The 18241-nt window shown below is 41.0% G+C and overlaps 1 protein-coding gene across 1 annotated transcript in view; it reads left to right on the forward strand.

Moving 5' to 3' along the window:
• The window catches only part of SMAD9 (SMAD family member 9), a 144498-nt gene that overhangs the window by 79799 nt on the left and 46458 nt on the right, over window positions 1-18241 (forward strand). Inside the window, exon 2 of the mRNA XM_053708436.1 lies at window positions 2857-3412. Within this exon, the coding sequence (XP_053564411.1) occupies window positions 3001-3412 (412 nt within the window). The 5' untranslated portion in view covers window positions 2857-3000. The remainder of the gene's footprint in view (window positions 1-2856; window positions 3413-18241) is intronic.

Below are 18241 nucleotides of genomic sequence, written 5' to 3' on the forward strand. Positions count from 1 at the left end.
TCTGAGTTATCAGCCTTACATTGTGATTCTCCTTATCTGATTTTTCACTCAGACAAGGTAGTTCTGCGTACTAAACCTGGGTTCTTACCTAAGGTGGTCACTAACAGGAATATCAATCAAGAGATTGTTGTTCCATCCTTGTGTCCAAATCCTTCTTCAAAGAAGGAACGTCTTCTACACAATCTGGATGTAGTTCGTGCCCTCAAGTTCTACTTGCAGGCAACTAAAGATTTTCGCCAAACTTCTTCCCTGTTTGTCGTTTATTCTGGACAGAGGAGAGGTCAAAAAGCTTCTGCTACCTCTCTCTCTTTTTGGCTTCGTAGCATAATACGTTTAGCCTATGAGACTGCTGGTCAGCAGCCTCCTGAAAGAATTACAGCTCACTCCACTAGAGCTGTGGCTTCCACTTGGGCCTTTAAGAATGAGGCCTCTGTTGAACAGATTTGCAAGGCTGCAACTTGGTCTTCGCTTCATACTTTTTCCAAATTTTACAAATTTGACACTTTTGCTTCTTCGGAGGCTATTTTTGGGAGAAAGGTTCTTCAGGCAGTGGTTCCTTCTATATAATGAGCCTGCCTATCCCTCCCGTCATCCGTGTACTTTTGCTTTGGTATTGGTATCCCAGAAGTAATGATGACCCGTGGACTGATCACACATAACAGAAGAAAACATAATTTATGCTTACCTGATAAATTCCTTTCTTCTGTTGTGTGATCAGTCCACGGCCCGCCCTGTTTTATGGCAGGTAAATATCTTTTAAATTATACTCCAGTCACCACTTCACCCTTGGTTACTCCTTTCTCGTTGGTTCTTGGTCGAATGACTGGGACTGACGTGGAGGGGAGGAGCTATATGCAGCTCTGCTGGGTGAATCCTCTTGCATTTCCTGTTGGGGAGGAGTTATATCCCAGAAGTAATGATGACCCGTGGACTGATCACACAACAGAAGAAAGGAATTTATCAGGTAAGCATAAATTATGTTTTTTGTTAAGTTGCCTAATAATTATGCACAGTAATAGTCACCTGCACACACAGATATCCCCCTAAAATAGCTATAACTAAAAACAAACTAAAAACTACTTCCAAAACTATTCAGCTTTGATATTAATGAGTTTTTTGGGTTCATTGAGAACATGGTTGTTGTTCAATAATAAAATTAATCCTCAAAAATACAACTTGTCTAATAATTCTGCACTCCCTGTATATATATATATATAGATATAGATATTTGAGGAGAAATCTTGGATTTGTCAAGCCCTGTTCCCTTAAGTGGAAAAATTAATAAAGCTGTGCAATTTCTAGTAAATGGAATAAGGGTGGAAATTCAAATAAAAAGCAATGGAAAATGAAACACAAGGACATAGCTGGAAACTGTGATTGAAGGCTAAATACTGGACTGCACCTGCAAATTCATGTTTCTTTGAAACTATGGTGTAAGGCTTTTTTTTTTTTGAGGCAAGGTGCTGGAGCTATGAAAAATACTTTTGGGTTCTTAATTTTTAGCTGTCATATACACACACATACATATAGTGAAACTTGTGCATATACTTATATACTAATATACCATTTACTGGCTCCTAAAAATGTTAATTGCAGCTGCACACCACATTTCTGAAATTCCTGGCAGTGAAGTGGTTAATTAGTTAGGTGGCAAGGATAATAGTATTCTACTCTAAAGATTACCCTCCCATCTGACACCGCTTACCTCCCTGATCCCTACCTGTTCCCTCCCAAACAGTTTTCCCCACCCACACTTTTCACCATCATCTTAGTACTGGCAGTCAGTTTGCCAGTGTTGAGTTTTAGTTTTTTTTTAATTACTTTTATTTATTTTTAATTTTCTACATTGTTGGATCCCCCTTAACCTCCCACCTCTCTGATCCCTCAGCTTTTTAACCCTCCCCTCTCCCAGTTGTATCTACCATCTAAGGTACTGGCATCTGTCTAGCAGTACCCAGTTTTCTTAATCTCTTTATTATTTTGTTTTTCTATTAATAACTAAACTTTCTATAGTGTAGGGTTTCTCCATCTCCCTTCCCGTCTCCAAACGATCGCGTGCAGGGCCCCTTCCTCCTCTAACCTTCCCCTTCCTCCGCCTCCAACCCCCTTCTAGCAATGGGCCTTCCACCCACTTCCCTCTTTCCCTCCCACACCACACACAACACCACTGCAGCAGATACAGACAGTGACACTATCTGTGTCACCGTCTGTATTAGTGATTTGGCTTCATATGGAAAATTGCTCCCTTACCATATGAAGGCAGGTACCTTTTGCCCCGGCTGCAATCTCGGCTGTCTAAACTGACAGCCGGGACCACAGCATGTGCTACAAGGTTTGAAGGTAGTTACTACAGGGTAGGCTAGGCAAAGTACTCTATGATATAGTGAGTATATCCATATGGCTAAGGGTTTAAAATGCTTTAGTTAAATACTTTGGTTAAAATTCAATTTAATCAACAACTATTAATAGCCGATTGAGCGTTATTATTTGTGCAAGGCCAAGGTCAGAATAACCCGCTGTTTGTTATCGATTGCTCTTGCCTTCTAATATAGCCCTTTGTATTTCAAAGGTCTTTGCAGTAGTATGCTGCATGCTATGTGCCTGTATATCCCTTTAAAAGAAAGTTAGCTTTCTTCCATTGCAGCATATTATAAAATAAATCATGTTAAGTATTTTATATCTATTATTTCATTACATCAAATCTTCCCCTTCTAGCACAAAAAAAATGTTTTTGTCTCTTGTGCATATACAGTGAGTGCTGCTCACTGAACCTAATGTTCCTTTAATATTACAATAATTTGTTATTTATATTATAAAAAGGAAATGTCACATCTAATTGCATTTTTTTTTAAACAGGAAAACCAGCTTATTTCCAGAAACGCACTTGAAAAATCTACATTTTGATAAAGAAAAAAAAGGTTTAAGCGATATCTTCATACAGTTATTCTTCTGAGTATATTATAAGTAATCGTTGGATTTTGTCTGACATCTGCATCTCATATGCACTCCAACACTACAATCAGCTCCTTGTTTTCCTTCACAAGTCCTGCAGTTAAAAGGCTGCTAGGCTGGAAGCAAGGAGACGAAGAGGAAAAATGGGCAGAAAAAGCTGTGGATTCACTTGTAAAGAAACTCAAGAAAAAAAAGGGGGCAATGGAAGAACTAGAACGTGCCTTAAGTAGCCCCGGGCAGCCTAGTAAATGTGTCACAATCCCACGTTCGCTGGATGGGAGGCTACAGGTGTCACATCGCAAGGGTCTCCCTCATGTCATTTATTGCAGGGTATGGCGCTGGCCCGACCTGCAGTCTCACCATGAGCTAAAACCACTTGAGTGCTGTGAGTTCCCATTTGGATCAAAGCAAAAGGATGTGTGCATAAATCCTTACCATTACCGTCGTGTAGAAACTCCAGGTAAGATAATATATTCATCTGATGGTAGAAAATAATCTTTTACCCTATTTTTCACTAAAGCCATGTTTTGGTCTTGTTTATTGTTTTTAAATACTTTTATTCTTAAAGGGAGTTGAAATTTAAAACTAAACTTTCATGATTCATATACAGATTACAATTTAAATATACTTTTCAATTTACTTCCGTTATCAAATTAAATGAATTCAATTGTTATCCTTTGTTGAAAAGCATACCTTGTTTAAGAAGCAGCATTTCACTACTTGGATCTAGCTGGTTATTGGAGGCTACATATGTATGCTACTTTTCATTGGCTCAACAGATGTGTCCAGCTAGAAAACGTCACCTCTTAGCCAAATTTTTTTTTTTTTGCCGTGGGCTGCTGTACGAGATAAAAACAGCGATCGATTGAATCAAATAAAGGAGCTTTCTACATGAAGTATCTTATACTTCATGAATGAAAGTCCCCTTTATTTGTTTCAATAGTAAATCTTAGCGTTTGTAAAACGCTAGGATTTACTTTCACTTTAACTCACAATCACGTATGTTCACTCACGATTACAAGGTCTGTATGTGAAAGAGAGAGAAGCTCAGTATAATATAGTAATGTATGTCAACAGAGCTTGAATGTATTAAAGGGACAGTCTACACCAGAATTTTTATTGTTTAAAAAGATAGACAATCCCTTTATTACCCATTCCCTAGTTTTGCATAACCAACACAGTTATATAAATACACGTTTTACCTCTGTGATTACCTTGTATCTTAGCCTCTGCAAACTGCCCCTTATTTCAGTTCTTTTTACAGACATCCATTTTAGCCAATCAGAGCTGGCTCACTGGAACTCCACGTGCGTTAGCACAGTGTTATCTATATGACACACATGAACTAACACCCTCTAGTGGTGAAAAACTGTCAAAATGCCCTGAGAGAAGAGGGGGCCTTTAAGGGCTTAGAAATTAGCATATGAACCTCCTAGGTTTAGCTTTCAACTAAGAATACCAAGAGAACAAAGCAAAATTGGTGATAAAAGTAAATTGGAAAATTGTTTAAAATTACATTCTCTATCTGAATCATGAAAGTTTATTTTGGACTACGCTGTCCCTTTAAGCTTTGTGCTGTGTATTTTATATTACTTTATACTTCCTATTTTGCCTTAAAGGGATATGAACCCCAAAAATGTATTTTGTGATTTAGACAGTGTATAATCTTTAAAAAGCTTCCAGTTGACTTCTATTATCAAATGTTCTTTGTTCCCATGGCATTCTTTGTTGAAGAGATAGCTAAGTAGGTGTCTGGAGCACTATATGGCACCAAGTAGTGTTTTCATCTAGTGCCCTTGCAAAGGGATAACATTATTGCAAAACTGCTGCCATATATTGCTCCAGACACATGCATGCTCCTGAGTTTACCTCCCTGCCTTTCAACAAAAGATATCAAGAGAAGTAAATGTAATAATATTTAAAATCACATGCTCTATCTCAACTTTGTAATTTACTCATATAATCAAAGTTACTTGACTCCTGGCTGTAAGCAGGCTAGTTAGGGAGTGATTATTATGTATGCATTCATAAGCAGTGAAAAAAAGTTATTATAAAGAGCCTTAGCTGAAAAACTACATGTAATGCTTTATTTAAAAAGTACCCTTAGTTTATTATGTCCCTTTAAGGAAAGAAGTGGAGTAAAGTAAAGGGTAAAGAGAATGCAGGTATTTTGTGTGGGACTTTATACAACTGGGTCATGTATAAGTCGATGTTTCGGGCATGATTAAGGGCTAGATGCCTGAAATGTCACCTTATACATGACCCAGTTGTATTGGTAATAAAGGTTGTTTTTATCTTAAAAAGTGATGCTGTGTGTGGATAATTATCGAAGGCTGGACAGTGTGCACTACACAAGAGCTTATTGGTGTATGGTATTTAGTGTAGGGGTAAAAATGCGACAATATCTGTTTATGACATTTGAGTGTGTATGTTTTCTGCTTGGCATAGCAAAATATATGGAAGTTATATGCCTAATTTAGTTTCCATTAGCAGAACATATAGGGCCATGTTACAAGTGGAGCGCTATATATCTCTTTCATGAAAGTGATATTTGTGTTTCACTTTGTAATACCAGCAAGCTAATGTGCGCTGGTATCACAAGTTAACAGCAATGCAAATGCGAGCTCGTGTTCGTATTGCTGGGAAGCATCGCGCTTATGAGAGCGCACTTCCAGACGGCATCAGAACCTAAGCGCAGCAAAGAAGGAAAGTAGCGCAACAATGGCAGCATGTTTATAAATATATGTACAGTCATGGACACAAATATTGGCACCCCTGCTTTTCTGTAAGATAATGCACCACTTCACCCAGAAAATCTTGCAATTACAAATGTTTAGGCATTCTCACGTTTATTTTCGTTTTTATTGGTATGACACAAAAAAGTAGAGAGAAAAAATCCAAATCTGACACATTCCACGCAAAAATGGACTGGACAAAATTATTGGCAGCTTCTCAAAATTTTAAGAAATAATTGCATTCCAAGTTTGTGATGCTCCTGTAATTTGTAAATAAACTCACATGTTTCAATTAACAGGTGCTGACAATATAGAAATCACACTGGCAACTAGTTAAAATGGTGAAAAATTGACTCAACCTTTCTGTTGCGTGTCTCTGTGTGCCATACTGAGCACGGAGAAGAGAAAGAGCAGCAAAGAATTGTCTGAGGATTTGAGAACAAATATTGTGGAAAAAACATTGACAATTTCAAGGTTACAAGTCCATCTCCAGAGATATTAATGTTCCTGTGTCCACTGTGCGTAACATGATCAAGAAGTTTACAGCCCATAGCACTGTAGCTAATCTCCGTGGACGAAAGAGAAAAATGATCAAAGATTGCAACAAAGGATTGTTTGAATGGTGGATAAAGAACCTTGATCAACTTCCAGACAAATTCAAACTGACCTTCAGGCACACAGTACAAGTGTGTCAGCTCGCACTCTACGTCGCCATCTGAATGAAAAGGGACGCTATGGTAGGAGACCCAGGAGGAGCCCACTGCTGATACAGAAACATAAAAAAGCCAGATTGGAGTTTGCCAAAACTTACCCAAGGAAGCCAAAATCATTTGTGCTGTGGACAAACAAAACTAAATTACAGCTTTTTGGTAAAGCCCTTCATTCTACTGTTTTCAGAAAAAGATATGAGGCTTTTAAAGAAAAGAATACAGTCCCTACAGCCAAAAATGGTGGAGGTTCACTGATGTTTTGGGGTTGCTTTGCTGCTTCAGGCACTAGATGTCTTGACTGTGTGCCTGGCATTATGAAATCTGAAGACTACCAAAGAATTCTGTGGTGCAATGTAGGGACAAGTGTCAGAAAGTTGAATCTATGTCAGTGGTCATGGGTCTTACAGCAGGACAATGACCCAAAGCACACGTCAAAAAGTACCCAGAAATGGTTTAAGACAAATCACTGGAGAGTACTTAACTGGTCAGCAATGAATCCAGACCTCAATCCCATAGAGCACCCGTGGAGAGATCTCAAAGCAGCAGTTGGGAAAAGGAACCCTTCCAGTCTGAGTAGGGTGACCATATTGCCGCTTTAAAAAGGGACACATGAAAAAAACATAGGTCAGGGTTTTTATACAAAACATTTCTTTAAACAGGCCATAAAACAGCCCTGACATATGTATTTTTTCATATGTGTCCCTTTTTAAAGCGGCAATATGGTCATCCTGGAGCAGTTGGCGAAAGAAGAGTGGTCCAAAATTCCAGTAGAGAGGTGTAAGAAACTCATTGATGGTTACAGGAAGCGATTGATTATTTTTTCCCAAAGGGGGTGCTAAAAAATATTAAATTAAGAGTGCCAATAATTTTGTCCAGTCCATTTTTGGAGTTTTGCGTGGAATGTGCCAGATTTGTCTTTTTTTCTCCACTTTGTTTATGTCATTCCAATAGAAACAAAAGAAATAAGCATGAGAATGCCTAAACATTTGTAATTGCAACAATTTTCTGGGCGAAGTGGTGCATTATCTGACAGAAATGCAAGAGTGCCAATATTTTTGGCCATGACTGTATATGACTATATACATATATATTTATGTGTTATAACACACACATATATATATATATATATATGTATATAGTCATATAAATATATATTTACTGGTAAAACACAGTTCCCATAGACTGCAATATAAAGGCACTTTTCAGTGCCTTTTTTTTTACCCCACTATCACCAACTTTAGACCCCAAAAACTGACTAGTGCAGTTGTTTTTAATTTTTTTTTTTTTTTTTTAAAAAGCTACATTTTTTTTTTAAATTAAAAACTATAATGCCCTTTATTTCTCCAACATAGGTGTGTCCGGTCCACGGCGTCATCCTTACTTGTGGGATATTCTCTTCCCCAACAGGAAATGGCAAAGAGCCCAGCAAAGCTGGTCACATGATCCCTCCTAGGCTCCGCCTACCCCAGTCATTCTCTTTGCCGTTGTACAGGCAACATCTCCACGGAGATGGCTTAGAGTTTTTTAGTGTTTAACTGTAGTTTTTCATTATTCAATCAAGAGTTTGTTATTTTCAAATAGTGCTGGTACGTACTATTTACTCAGAAACAGAAAAGAGATGAAGAATTCTGTTTGTATGAGGAAAATGATTTTAGCAACCGTAACTAAAATCCATGGCTGTTCCACACAGGACTGTTGAGAGCAATTAACTTCAGTTGGGGGAACAGTTTGCAGTCCCTTGCTGCTTGAGGTATGACACATTCTAACAAGACGATGTAATGCTGGAAGCTGTCATTTTCCCCATGGGATCCGGTAAGCCATGTTTATTACGATTGTAAATAAGGGCTTCACAAGGGCTTATTTAAACTGTAGACTTTTTCTGGGCTAAATCGATTGATTATTAACACATATTTAGCCTTGAGGAATCATTTTATCTGGGTATTTTGATATAATAATATCGGCAGGCACTGTTTTAGACACCTTATTCTTTAGGGGCTTTCCCAAAGCATAGGCAGAGTCTCATTTTCGCGCCGGTGTTGCGCACTTGTTTTTGAGAGGCATGGCATGCAGTCGCATGTGAGAGGAGCTCTGATACTTATAAAAGACTTCTGAAGGCGTCATTTGGTATCGTATTCCCCTTTGGGTTTGGTTGGGTCTCAGCAAAGCAGATACCAGGGACTGTAAAGGGGTTTAAAGCTTAAAACGGCTCCGGTTCCGTTATTTTAAGGGTTAAAGCTTCCAAAATTGGTGTGCAATATTTTCAAGGCTTTAAGACGCTGTGGTGAAAATTTGGTGAATTTTGAACAATTCCTTCATGTTTTTTCGCAATTGCAGTAATAAAGTGTGTTCAGTTTAAAATTTAAAGTGACAGTAACGGTTTTATTTTAAAACGTTTTTTGTACTTTCTGATCAAGTTTATGCCTGTTTAACATGTCTGAACTACCAGATAGACTGTGTTCTGAATGTGGGGAAGCCAGAATTCCTATTCATTTAAATAAATGTGATTTATGTGATAATGACAATGATGCCCAAGATGATTCCTCAAGTGAGGGGAGTAAGCATGGTACTGCATCATTCCCTCCTTCGTCTACACGAGTCTTGCCCACTCAGGAGGCCCCTAGTACATCTAGCGCGCCAATACTCCTTACTATGCAACAATTAACGGCTGTAATGGATAATTCTGTCAAAAACATTTTAGCCAAAATGAACCCTTGTCAGCGTAAGCGTGGCTGCTCTGTTTTAGTTACTGAAGAGCATGACGACGCTGATATTAATATCTCTGAAGGGCCCCTAACCCAATCTGAGGGGGCCAGGGAGGTTTTGTCTGAGGGAGAAATTACTGATTTAGGGAACATTTCTCAGCAGGCTGAATCTGATGTGATTACATTTAAATTTAAATTGGAACATCTCCGCATTTTGCTTAAGGAGGTATTATCCACTCTGGATGATTGTGAAAATTTAGTCATCCCAGAGAAACTATGTAAAATGGACAAGTTCCTAGAGGTGCCGGGGCTCCCAGAAGCTTTTCCTATACCCAAGCGGGTGGCGGACATTGTTAATAAAGAATGGGAAAGGCCCGGTATTCCTTTCGTCCCTCCCCCCATATTTAAAAAATTGTTTCCTATGGTCGACCCCAGAAAGGACTTATGGCAGTCAGTCCCCAAGGTCGAGGGAGCGGTTTCTACTTTAAACAAACGCACCACTATTCCCATAGAGGATAGTTGTGCTTTCAAAGATCCTATGGATAAAAAATTAGAAGGTTTGCTTAAAAAGATGTTTGTTCAGCAGGGTTACCTTCTACAACCCATTTCATGCATTGTCCCTGTCACTACTGCCGCATATTTCTGGTTTGATGAACTGCTTAAGGTGCTCGATAGTGACTCTCCTCCTTATGAGGAGATTATGGACAGAATCAATGCTCTCAAATTGGCCAATTCTTTCACTCTAGACGCCTCTTTGCAATTGGCTAAGTTAGCGGCTAAGAACTCTGGGTTTGCTATTGTGGCGCGCAGAGCGCTTTGGTTGAAATCTTGGTCGGCTGATGCGTCTTCCAAGAACAAGCTACTAAACATTCCTTTCAAGGGGAAAACGTTGTTTGGTCCTGACTTGAAAGAGATTATCTCTGATATCACTGGGGGTAAGGGCCACGCCCTTCCTCAGGATCGGCCTTTCAAGGCAAAAAATAGACCTAATTTTCGTCCCTTTCGTAAAAACGGACCAGCCCAAGGTGCTACGTCCTCTAAGCAAGAGGGTAATACTTCTCAGGCCAAGCCAGCTTGGAGACCAATGCAAGGCTGGAACAAGGGAAAGCAGGCCAAGAAACCTGCCACTGCTACCAAGACAGCATGAAATATTGGCCCCCGATCCGGGACCGGATCTGGTGGGGGGCAGACTCTCTCTCTTCGCTCAGGCTTGGGCAAGAGATGTTCTGGATCCTTGGGCGCTAGAAATAGTCTCCCAGGGTTATCTTCTGGAATTCAAGGGACTTCCCCCAAGGGGGAGGTTCCACAGGTCGCAGTTGTCTTCAGACCACATAAAAAGACAGGCGTTCTTACATTGTGTAGAAGACCTGTTAAAAATGGGAGTGATTCATCCTGTTCCATTAAGAGAACAAGGGATGGGGTTCTACTCCAATCTGTTCATAGTTCCCAAAAAAGAGGGAACGTTCAGACCAATCCTAGATCTCAAGATCTTAAACAAATTTCTCAAGGTCCCATCGTTCAAGATGGAAACCATTCGAACTATCCTTCCTTCCATCCAGGAAGGTCAATTCATGACCACGGTGGATTTAAAGGATGCGTATCTACATATTCCTATCCACAAGGAACATCATCGGTTCCTAAGGTTTGCATTCCTGGACAAACATTACCAGTTCGTGGCGCTTCCTTTCGGATTAGCCACTGCTCCAAGGATTTTCACAAAGGTACTAGGGTCCCTTCTAGCGGTGCTAAGACCAAGGGGCATTGCAGTAGTACCTTACCTGGACGACATTCTGATTCAAGCGTCGTCCCTTCCTCAAGCAAAGGCTCACACGGACATTGTCCTGGCCTTTCTCAGATCTCACGGCTGGAAAGTGAACGTGGAAAAGAGTTCTCTATCCCCGTCAACAAGGGTTCCCTTCTTGGGAACAATTATAGACTCCTTAGAAATGAGGATCTTTCTAACAGAGGCCAGAAAAACAAAGCTTCTGGACTCTTGTCGGATACTTCATTCCGTTCCTCTTCCTTCCATAGCTCAGTGCATGGAAGTGATCGGGTTGATGGTGGCGGCGATGGACATAGTTCCTTTTGCGCGCATTCATCTAAGACCATTACAACTGTGCATGCTCAGTCAGTGGAATGGGGACTATACAGACTTGTCTCCGAAGATACAAGTAAATCAGAGGACCAGAGACTCACTCCGTTGGTGGCTGTCCCTGGACAATCTGTCTCAAGGGATGATGTTCCACAGACCAGAGTGGGTCATTGTCACGACCGACGCCAGTCTGATAGGCTGGGGCGCGGTCTGGGGATCCCTGAAAGCTCAGGGTCTTTGGTCTCGGGAAGAATCTCTTCTACCGATAAATATTCTGGAACTGAGAGCGATATTCAATGCTCTCCAGGCCTGGCCCCAGCTTGCGAGGACCAGGTTCATACGGTTTCAATCAGACAACATGACGACTGTTGCGTACATCAACCATCAGGGGGGAACAAGGAGTTCCCTAGCGATGGAAGAAGTAACCAAAATTATTCTTTGGGCGGAGTCTCACTCCTGCCACCTGTCTGCTATCCACATCCCAGGAGTGGAAAATTGGGAAGCGGATTTTCTGAGTCGGCAGACATTGCATCTGGGGGAGTGGGAACTCCATCCGGAAATCTTTGCCCAAGTCACTCACCTGTGGGGCATTCCAGACATGGATCTGATGGCCTCTCGTCAGAACTTCAAAGTTCCTTGCTACGGGGCCAGATCCAGGGATCCCAAGGCGGCTCTAGTGGATGCACTAGTAGCACCTTGGACCTTCAAACTAGCTTATGTGTTCCCGCCATTTCCTCTCATCCCCAGGCTGATAGCCAGGATCAAGCAGGAGAGGGCGTCGGTGATCTTGATAGCTCCTGCGTGGCCACGCAGGACTTGGTATGCAGATCTGGTGAATATGTCATCGGCTCCACCTTGGAAGCTACCTTTGAGACGAGACCTTCTTGTTCAGGGTCCGTTCGAACATCCGAATCTGGTTTCACTCCAGCTGACTGCTTGGAGATTGAACGCTTGATTTTATCGAAGCGAGGATTCTCAGATTCTGTTATCGATACTCTTGTTCAGGCCAGAAAGCCTGTGACTAGAAAGATTTACCACAAAATTTGGAAAAAATATATCTGTTGGTGTGAATCTAAAGGATTCCCTTGGGACAAGGTTAAGATTCCTAGGATTCTATCCTTCCTTCAAGAAGGATTGGAAAAAGGATTATCTGCAAGTTCCCTGAAGGGACAGATTTCTGCCTTGTCGGTATTACTTCACAAAAAGCTGGCAGCTGTGCCAGATGTTCAAGCCTTTGTTCAGGCTCTGGTTAGAATCAAGCCTGTTTACAAACCTTTGACTCCTCCTTGGAGTCTCAATTTAGTTCTTTCAGTTCTTCAGGGGGTTCCGTTTGAACCCTTACATTCCGTTGATATTAAGTTATTATCTTGGAAAGTTTTGTTTTTAGTTGCGATTTCTTCTGCTAGAAGAGTCTCAGAATTATCTGCTCTGCAGTGTTCTCCTCCTTATCTGGTGTTCCATGCAGATAAGGTGGTTTTACGTACTAAACCTGGTTTTCTTCCAAAAACATTAACCAGGAGATTATCGTACCTTCTCTGTGTCCAAAACCAGTTTCAAAGAAGGAACGTTTGTTGCACAATTTGGATGTTGTTCGCGCTCTAAAATTCTATTTAGATGCTACAAAGGATTTTAGACAAACATCTTCCTTGTTTGTTGTTTATTCAGGTAAAAGGAGAGGTCAAAAAGCAACTTCTACCTCTCTCTCTTTTTGGATTAAAAGCATCATCAGATTGGCTTACGAGACTGCCGGACGGCAGCCTCCCGAAAGAATCACAGCTCATTCCACTAGGGCTGTGGCTTCCACATGGGCCTTCAAGAACGAGGCTTCTGTTGATCAGATATGTAGGGCAGCGACTTGGTCTTCACTGCACACTTTTACCAAATTTTACAAGTTTGATACTTTTGCTTCTTCTGAGGCTATTTTTGGGAGAAAGGTTTTGCAAGCCGTGGTGCCTTCCATTTAGGTGACCTGATTTGCTCCCTCCCTTCATCCGTGTCCTAAAGCTTTGGTATTGGTTCCCACAAGTAAGGATGACGCCGTGGACCGGACACACCTATGTTGGAGAAAACAGAATTTATGTTTACCTGATAAATTTCTTTCTCCAACGGTGTGTCCGGTCCACGGCCCGCCCTGGTTTTTTTAATCAGGTCTGATATTTTATTTTCTTTAACTACAGTCACCACGGTACCATATGGTTTCTCCTATGCAAATATTCCTCCTTAGCGTCGGTCGAATGACTGGGGTAGGCGGAGCCTAGGAGGGATCATGTGACCAGCTTTGCTGGGCTCTTTGCCATTTCCTGTTGGGGAAGAGAATATCCCACAAGTAAGGATGACGCCGTGGACCGGACACACCGTTGGAGAAAGAAATTTATCAGGTAAACATAAATTCTGTTTTTGAGGGAATTTGCAGACTTTTAGAAAACAAACCAGAAATCGGATCTATGGTCAATTTTCTGAGTGCTAATTGCTATCGCAAGCTTGTGGTAGCAATAACCAGTCACTTGTAATTTGTAATTGGGGGGCTCATTTTAATTTAGTACTTAATTTGTAATCTAACCCTTACTGTTTTCAGGGAAGTCTAAAGATTCATCCACATTGTCTCCCTTACACAGGCAGCATGATAATGAGCTCTAAATTGCTGTTAGTTTGCTGAAATGTTAGCACTTATATTGCTGTTTTCCTTCTTGCATTTCCTTTAAAAGACGTTAAATGCATGTGTGTAGCTGGGGATCTGACCTAAGTTCAATGTAGCAATTACCTTCCATGAGCTGTCAGGACATCAGTGGTATTGTATTTTGTTAATTCTAAGGTAATAACGGGTTACAATAAAGAGTATATATATATATATGCTGAAATATGCTGGCGTTTGTCTTGTCAGTAGGGATAGTATCTGTCTAGCAATCAGCTGGCATGTCTATCTGAGACATTACTTCATTTTAAATAGTGCAGTGACAACAAAATACAAAGTGGCAACATTTCATCTACATTGAATGACTTCACCATACATTAGTGACACCATATAAGTTATCATTTTAAATTTATAGTATTACCTAAATTAAGTTGGTGTTAATTATAACTACATACAAAAGTATTTTTTACTTATAATTTTGCAGTATTTTTCTGTATTGTAACATATTTAAAGGGACATGAAACCCATACTTTTCTCCAACATAGGTGTGTCCGGTCCACGGCGTCATCCTTACTTGTGGGGATATTCTCTTCCCCAACAGGAAATGGCAAAGAGCCCAGCAAAGCTGGTCACATGATCCCTCCTAGGCTCCGCCTACCCCAGTCATTCTCTTTGCCGTTGCACAGGCAACATCTCCACGGAGATGGCTAAGAGTTTTTTGGTGTTTAAATGTAGTTTTTATCCTTCAATCAAGTGTTTGTTATTTTAAAATAGTGCTGGTATGTACTATTTACTCTGAAACAGAAAAGAGATGAAGATTTCTGTTTGTAAGAGGAAGATGATTTTAGCAAACGTTACTAAAATCGATTGCTGTTTCCACACAGGACTGTTGAGATGAAGTAACTTCAGTTGGGGGAAACAGTTTGCAGACTCTTCTGCTTGAGGTATGACTGGCCACATTTCTAACAAGACTTTGTAATGCTGGAAGGCTGTCATTTTCCCTATGGGGACCGGTAAGCCATTTTCTTAGTTTAAGTAAAAGAATAAAGGGCTTTATAAGGGCTTAAAAAACTGGTAGACATTTTTCTGGGCTAAAACGATTACTTTACTAAACATATTTGGTAGATTATAACTCTTATAGTTATTATAATCTTGGAGATTGTTTTAAGAAAAACGGCAGGCACTGTATTGGACACCTTTTTCAGATGGGGGCCTTTCTAGTCATAGGCAGAGCCTCATTTTCGCGCCACTAATGCGCAGTTGTTTTTGGAGAGCAAGGCATGCAGATGCATGTGTGAGGAGCTAAGAACCACTGAAAAAGCTTATAGAAGGCGTCATTTGGTATCGTATTCCCCTCTGGGCTTGGTTGGGTCTCAGCAAAGCAGATACCTGGGACTGTATAGGGGTTAAATGTAAAAACGGCTCCGGTTCCGTTATTTTAAGGGTTAAAGCTTTCAAATTTGGTGTGCAATACTTTTAAGGCTTTATGACACTGTGGTGAAAATTTGGTGAATTTTGAACAATTCCTTCATACTTTTTCACATATTCAGTAATAAAGTGTGTTCAGTTTAAAATTTAAAGTGATAGTAACGGTTTTATTTTAAAACGTTTTTTGTGCTTTGTTGACAAGTTTAAGCCTGTTTAACATGTCTGAACCATCAGATAAGCGATGTTCTATATGTATGAAAGCCAAGGTTTCTCCCCATTTAAATATATGTGATGATTGTGACATAGTGTCCAAAAAAAGTAGGGACAATGATGCCACAGATAATGATATTGCCCAAGATGATTCCTCAAATGAGGGGAGTAAGCATGGTACTGCATCATCCCCTTCTGTGTCTACACCAGTTTTGCCCACACAAGAGGCCCCTAGTACATCTAGTGCGCCAATTCTTATTACCATGCAACAATTAACGGCTGTTATGGATAATTCTATTGCAAACATTTTATCTAAAATGCCTACTTATCAGAGAAAGCGCGATTGCTCTGTTTTAAACACTGAAGAGCAAGAGGACGCTGATGATAACGGTTCTGACATACCGTCACACCAATCTGAAGGGGCCAGGAGGGAGGTTTTGTCTGAGGGAGAAATTTCAGATTCAGGAAAAATTTCTCAACAAGCTGAACCTGATGTTGTAACATTTAAATTTAAATTAGAACATCTCCGTGCACTGCTTAAGGAGGTATTATCTACTCTGGATGATTGTGACAATTTGGTCATTCCAGAGAAATTATGTAAGATGGACAAGTTCCTAGAGGTTCCGGTGCCCCCCGATGCTTTTCCTATACCCAAGCGGGTGGCGGACATAGTAAATAAGGAGTGGGAAAGGCCCGGCATACCTTTTGTTCCTCCCCCTATATTTAAGAAATTATTTCCTATAGTCGACCCCAGAAAGGACTTATGGCAGACAGTCCCCAAGGTCGAGGGGGCGGTCTCTACTCTAAACAAACGCACTACTATTCCCATAGAAGATAGTTGTGCTTTCAAAGATCCTATGGATAAAAAATTAGAGGGTTTGCTTAAAAAGATGTTTGTTCAGCAGGGTTACCTTCTACAACCAATTTCATGCATTGTTCCTGTCACTACGGCAGCGTGTTTCTGGTTTGAAGAACTAGAAAAGTCGCTCAATAAAGAATCTTCGTATGAGGAGGTTATGGACAGAGTTCAAGCACTTAAATTGGCTAACTCTTTTATTTTAGATGCCGCTTTGCAATTAACTAGATTAGCGGCGAAAAACTCAGGGTTTGCTATCGTGGCGCGCAGAGCGCTTTGGCTAAAGTCTTGGTCAGCGGATGTGTCTTCCAAGACAAAATTGCTTAACATCCCTTTCAAGGGTAAAACACTGTTTGGTCCTGATTTGAAAGAGATTATTTCAGACATCACCGGAGGAAAGGGCCACGCCCTTCCTCAGGATAGGTCTTTTAAGGCTAAAAATAAGCCTAATTTTCTTCCCTTTCGCAGAAACGGACCAACCTCTAATTCTACATCCTCTAAGCAAGAGGGTAATACTTCTCAACCCAAACCAGCCTGGAGACCGGTGCAAGGCTGGAACAAGGGTAAGCAGGCCAAGAAGCCTGCCACTGCTACCAAAACAGCATGAAGGGATGGCCCCCGATCCGGGACCGGATCTGGTGGGGGGCAGACTTTCTCTCTTTGCTCAGGCTTGGGCAAGAGATGTTCAGGATCCTTGGGCACTAGAAATAGTGTCTCAGGGTTATCTCCTGGAATTCAAGGAACTACCCCCAAGGGGAAGGTTCCACAGGTCTCAATTATCTTCAAACCAAACAAAAAGACAGGCATTCTTACATTGTGTAGAAGACCTGTTAAAGATGGGAGTAATTCATCCAGTTCCAATAGGAGAACAAGGGATGGGGTTTTACTCCAAGCTGTTCATAGTTCCCAAAAAAGAGGGAACATTCAGACCAATTTTAGATCTCAAGATCCTAAACATATTTCTCAGGGTTCCATCGTTCAAAATGGAAACCATTCGAACGATCCTTCCTACCATCCAGGAAGGTCAATTTATGACCACGGGGGATTTAAAGGATGCGTACCTACATATTCCTATCCACAGGGAACATCATCAGTTCCTAAGGTTCGCTTTTCTGGACAAGCATTACCAGTTTGTGGCACTTCCATTCGGATTAGCCACTGCTCCGAGAATTTTCACAAAGGTACTAGGGTCCCTTCTAGCAGTTCTAAGACCAAGGGGCATTGCAGTAGTACCTTACTTGGACGACATCCTGATTCAAGCGTCGTCTCTGTCAAATGCAAAGGCTCATACGGACATCGTTCTAGCCTTTCTCAGATCTCACGGATGGAAAGTGAACATAGAAAAAAGTTCTCTGTCCCCGTCAACAAGAGTTCCCTTCTTGGGAACAATAATAGATTCCTTAGAAATGAGGATTTTTCTGACAGAGGTCAGAAAATCAAAACTTCTAAGCTCTTGTCAAGTACTTCATTCTGTTCTTCATCCTTCCATAGCGCAGTGCATGGAAGTAATAGGATTGATGGTTGCAGCAATGGACATAGTTCCTTTTGCACGAATTCATCTAAGACCATTACAACTGTGCATGCTCAGACAGTGGAATGGGGATTATACAGACTTGTCTCCGACGATTCAAGTAGATCAAAGGACCAGATATTCACTCCGTTGGTGGCTGATCCTGGACAACCTGTCACAGGGAATGAGCTTCCGCAGACCAGAGTGGGTCATTGTCACGACCGACGCCAGTCTGGTGGGCTGGGGCGCGGTCTGGGAACCCCTGAAAGCTCAGGGTCTATGATCTCGGGAAGAATCTCTTCTCCCGATAAACATTCTGGAACTGAGAGCGATATTCAATGCTCTCAAAGCTTGGCCTCATCTAGCAAAGGCCAAATTCATAAGGTTTCAATCAGACAACATGACGACTGTTGC

The sequence above is a fragment of the Bombina bombina genome, chromosome 3 (genome assembly GCF_027579735.1).
Source record: "Bombina bombina isolate aBomBom1 chromosome 3, aBomBom1.pri, whole genome shotgun sequence".
Taxonomy (NCBI): domain Eukaryota; kingdom Metazoa; phylum Chordata; class Amphibia; order Anura; family Bombinatoridae; genus Bombina; species Bombina bombina.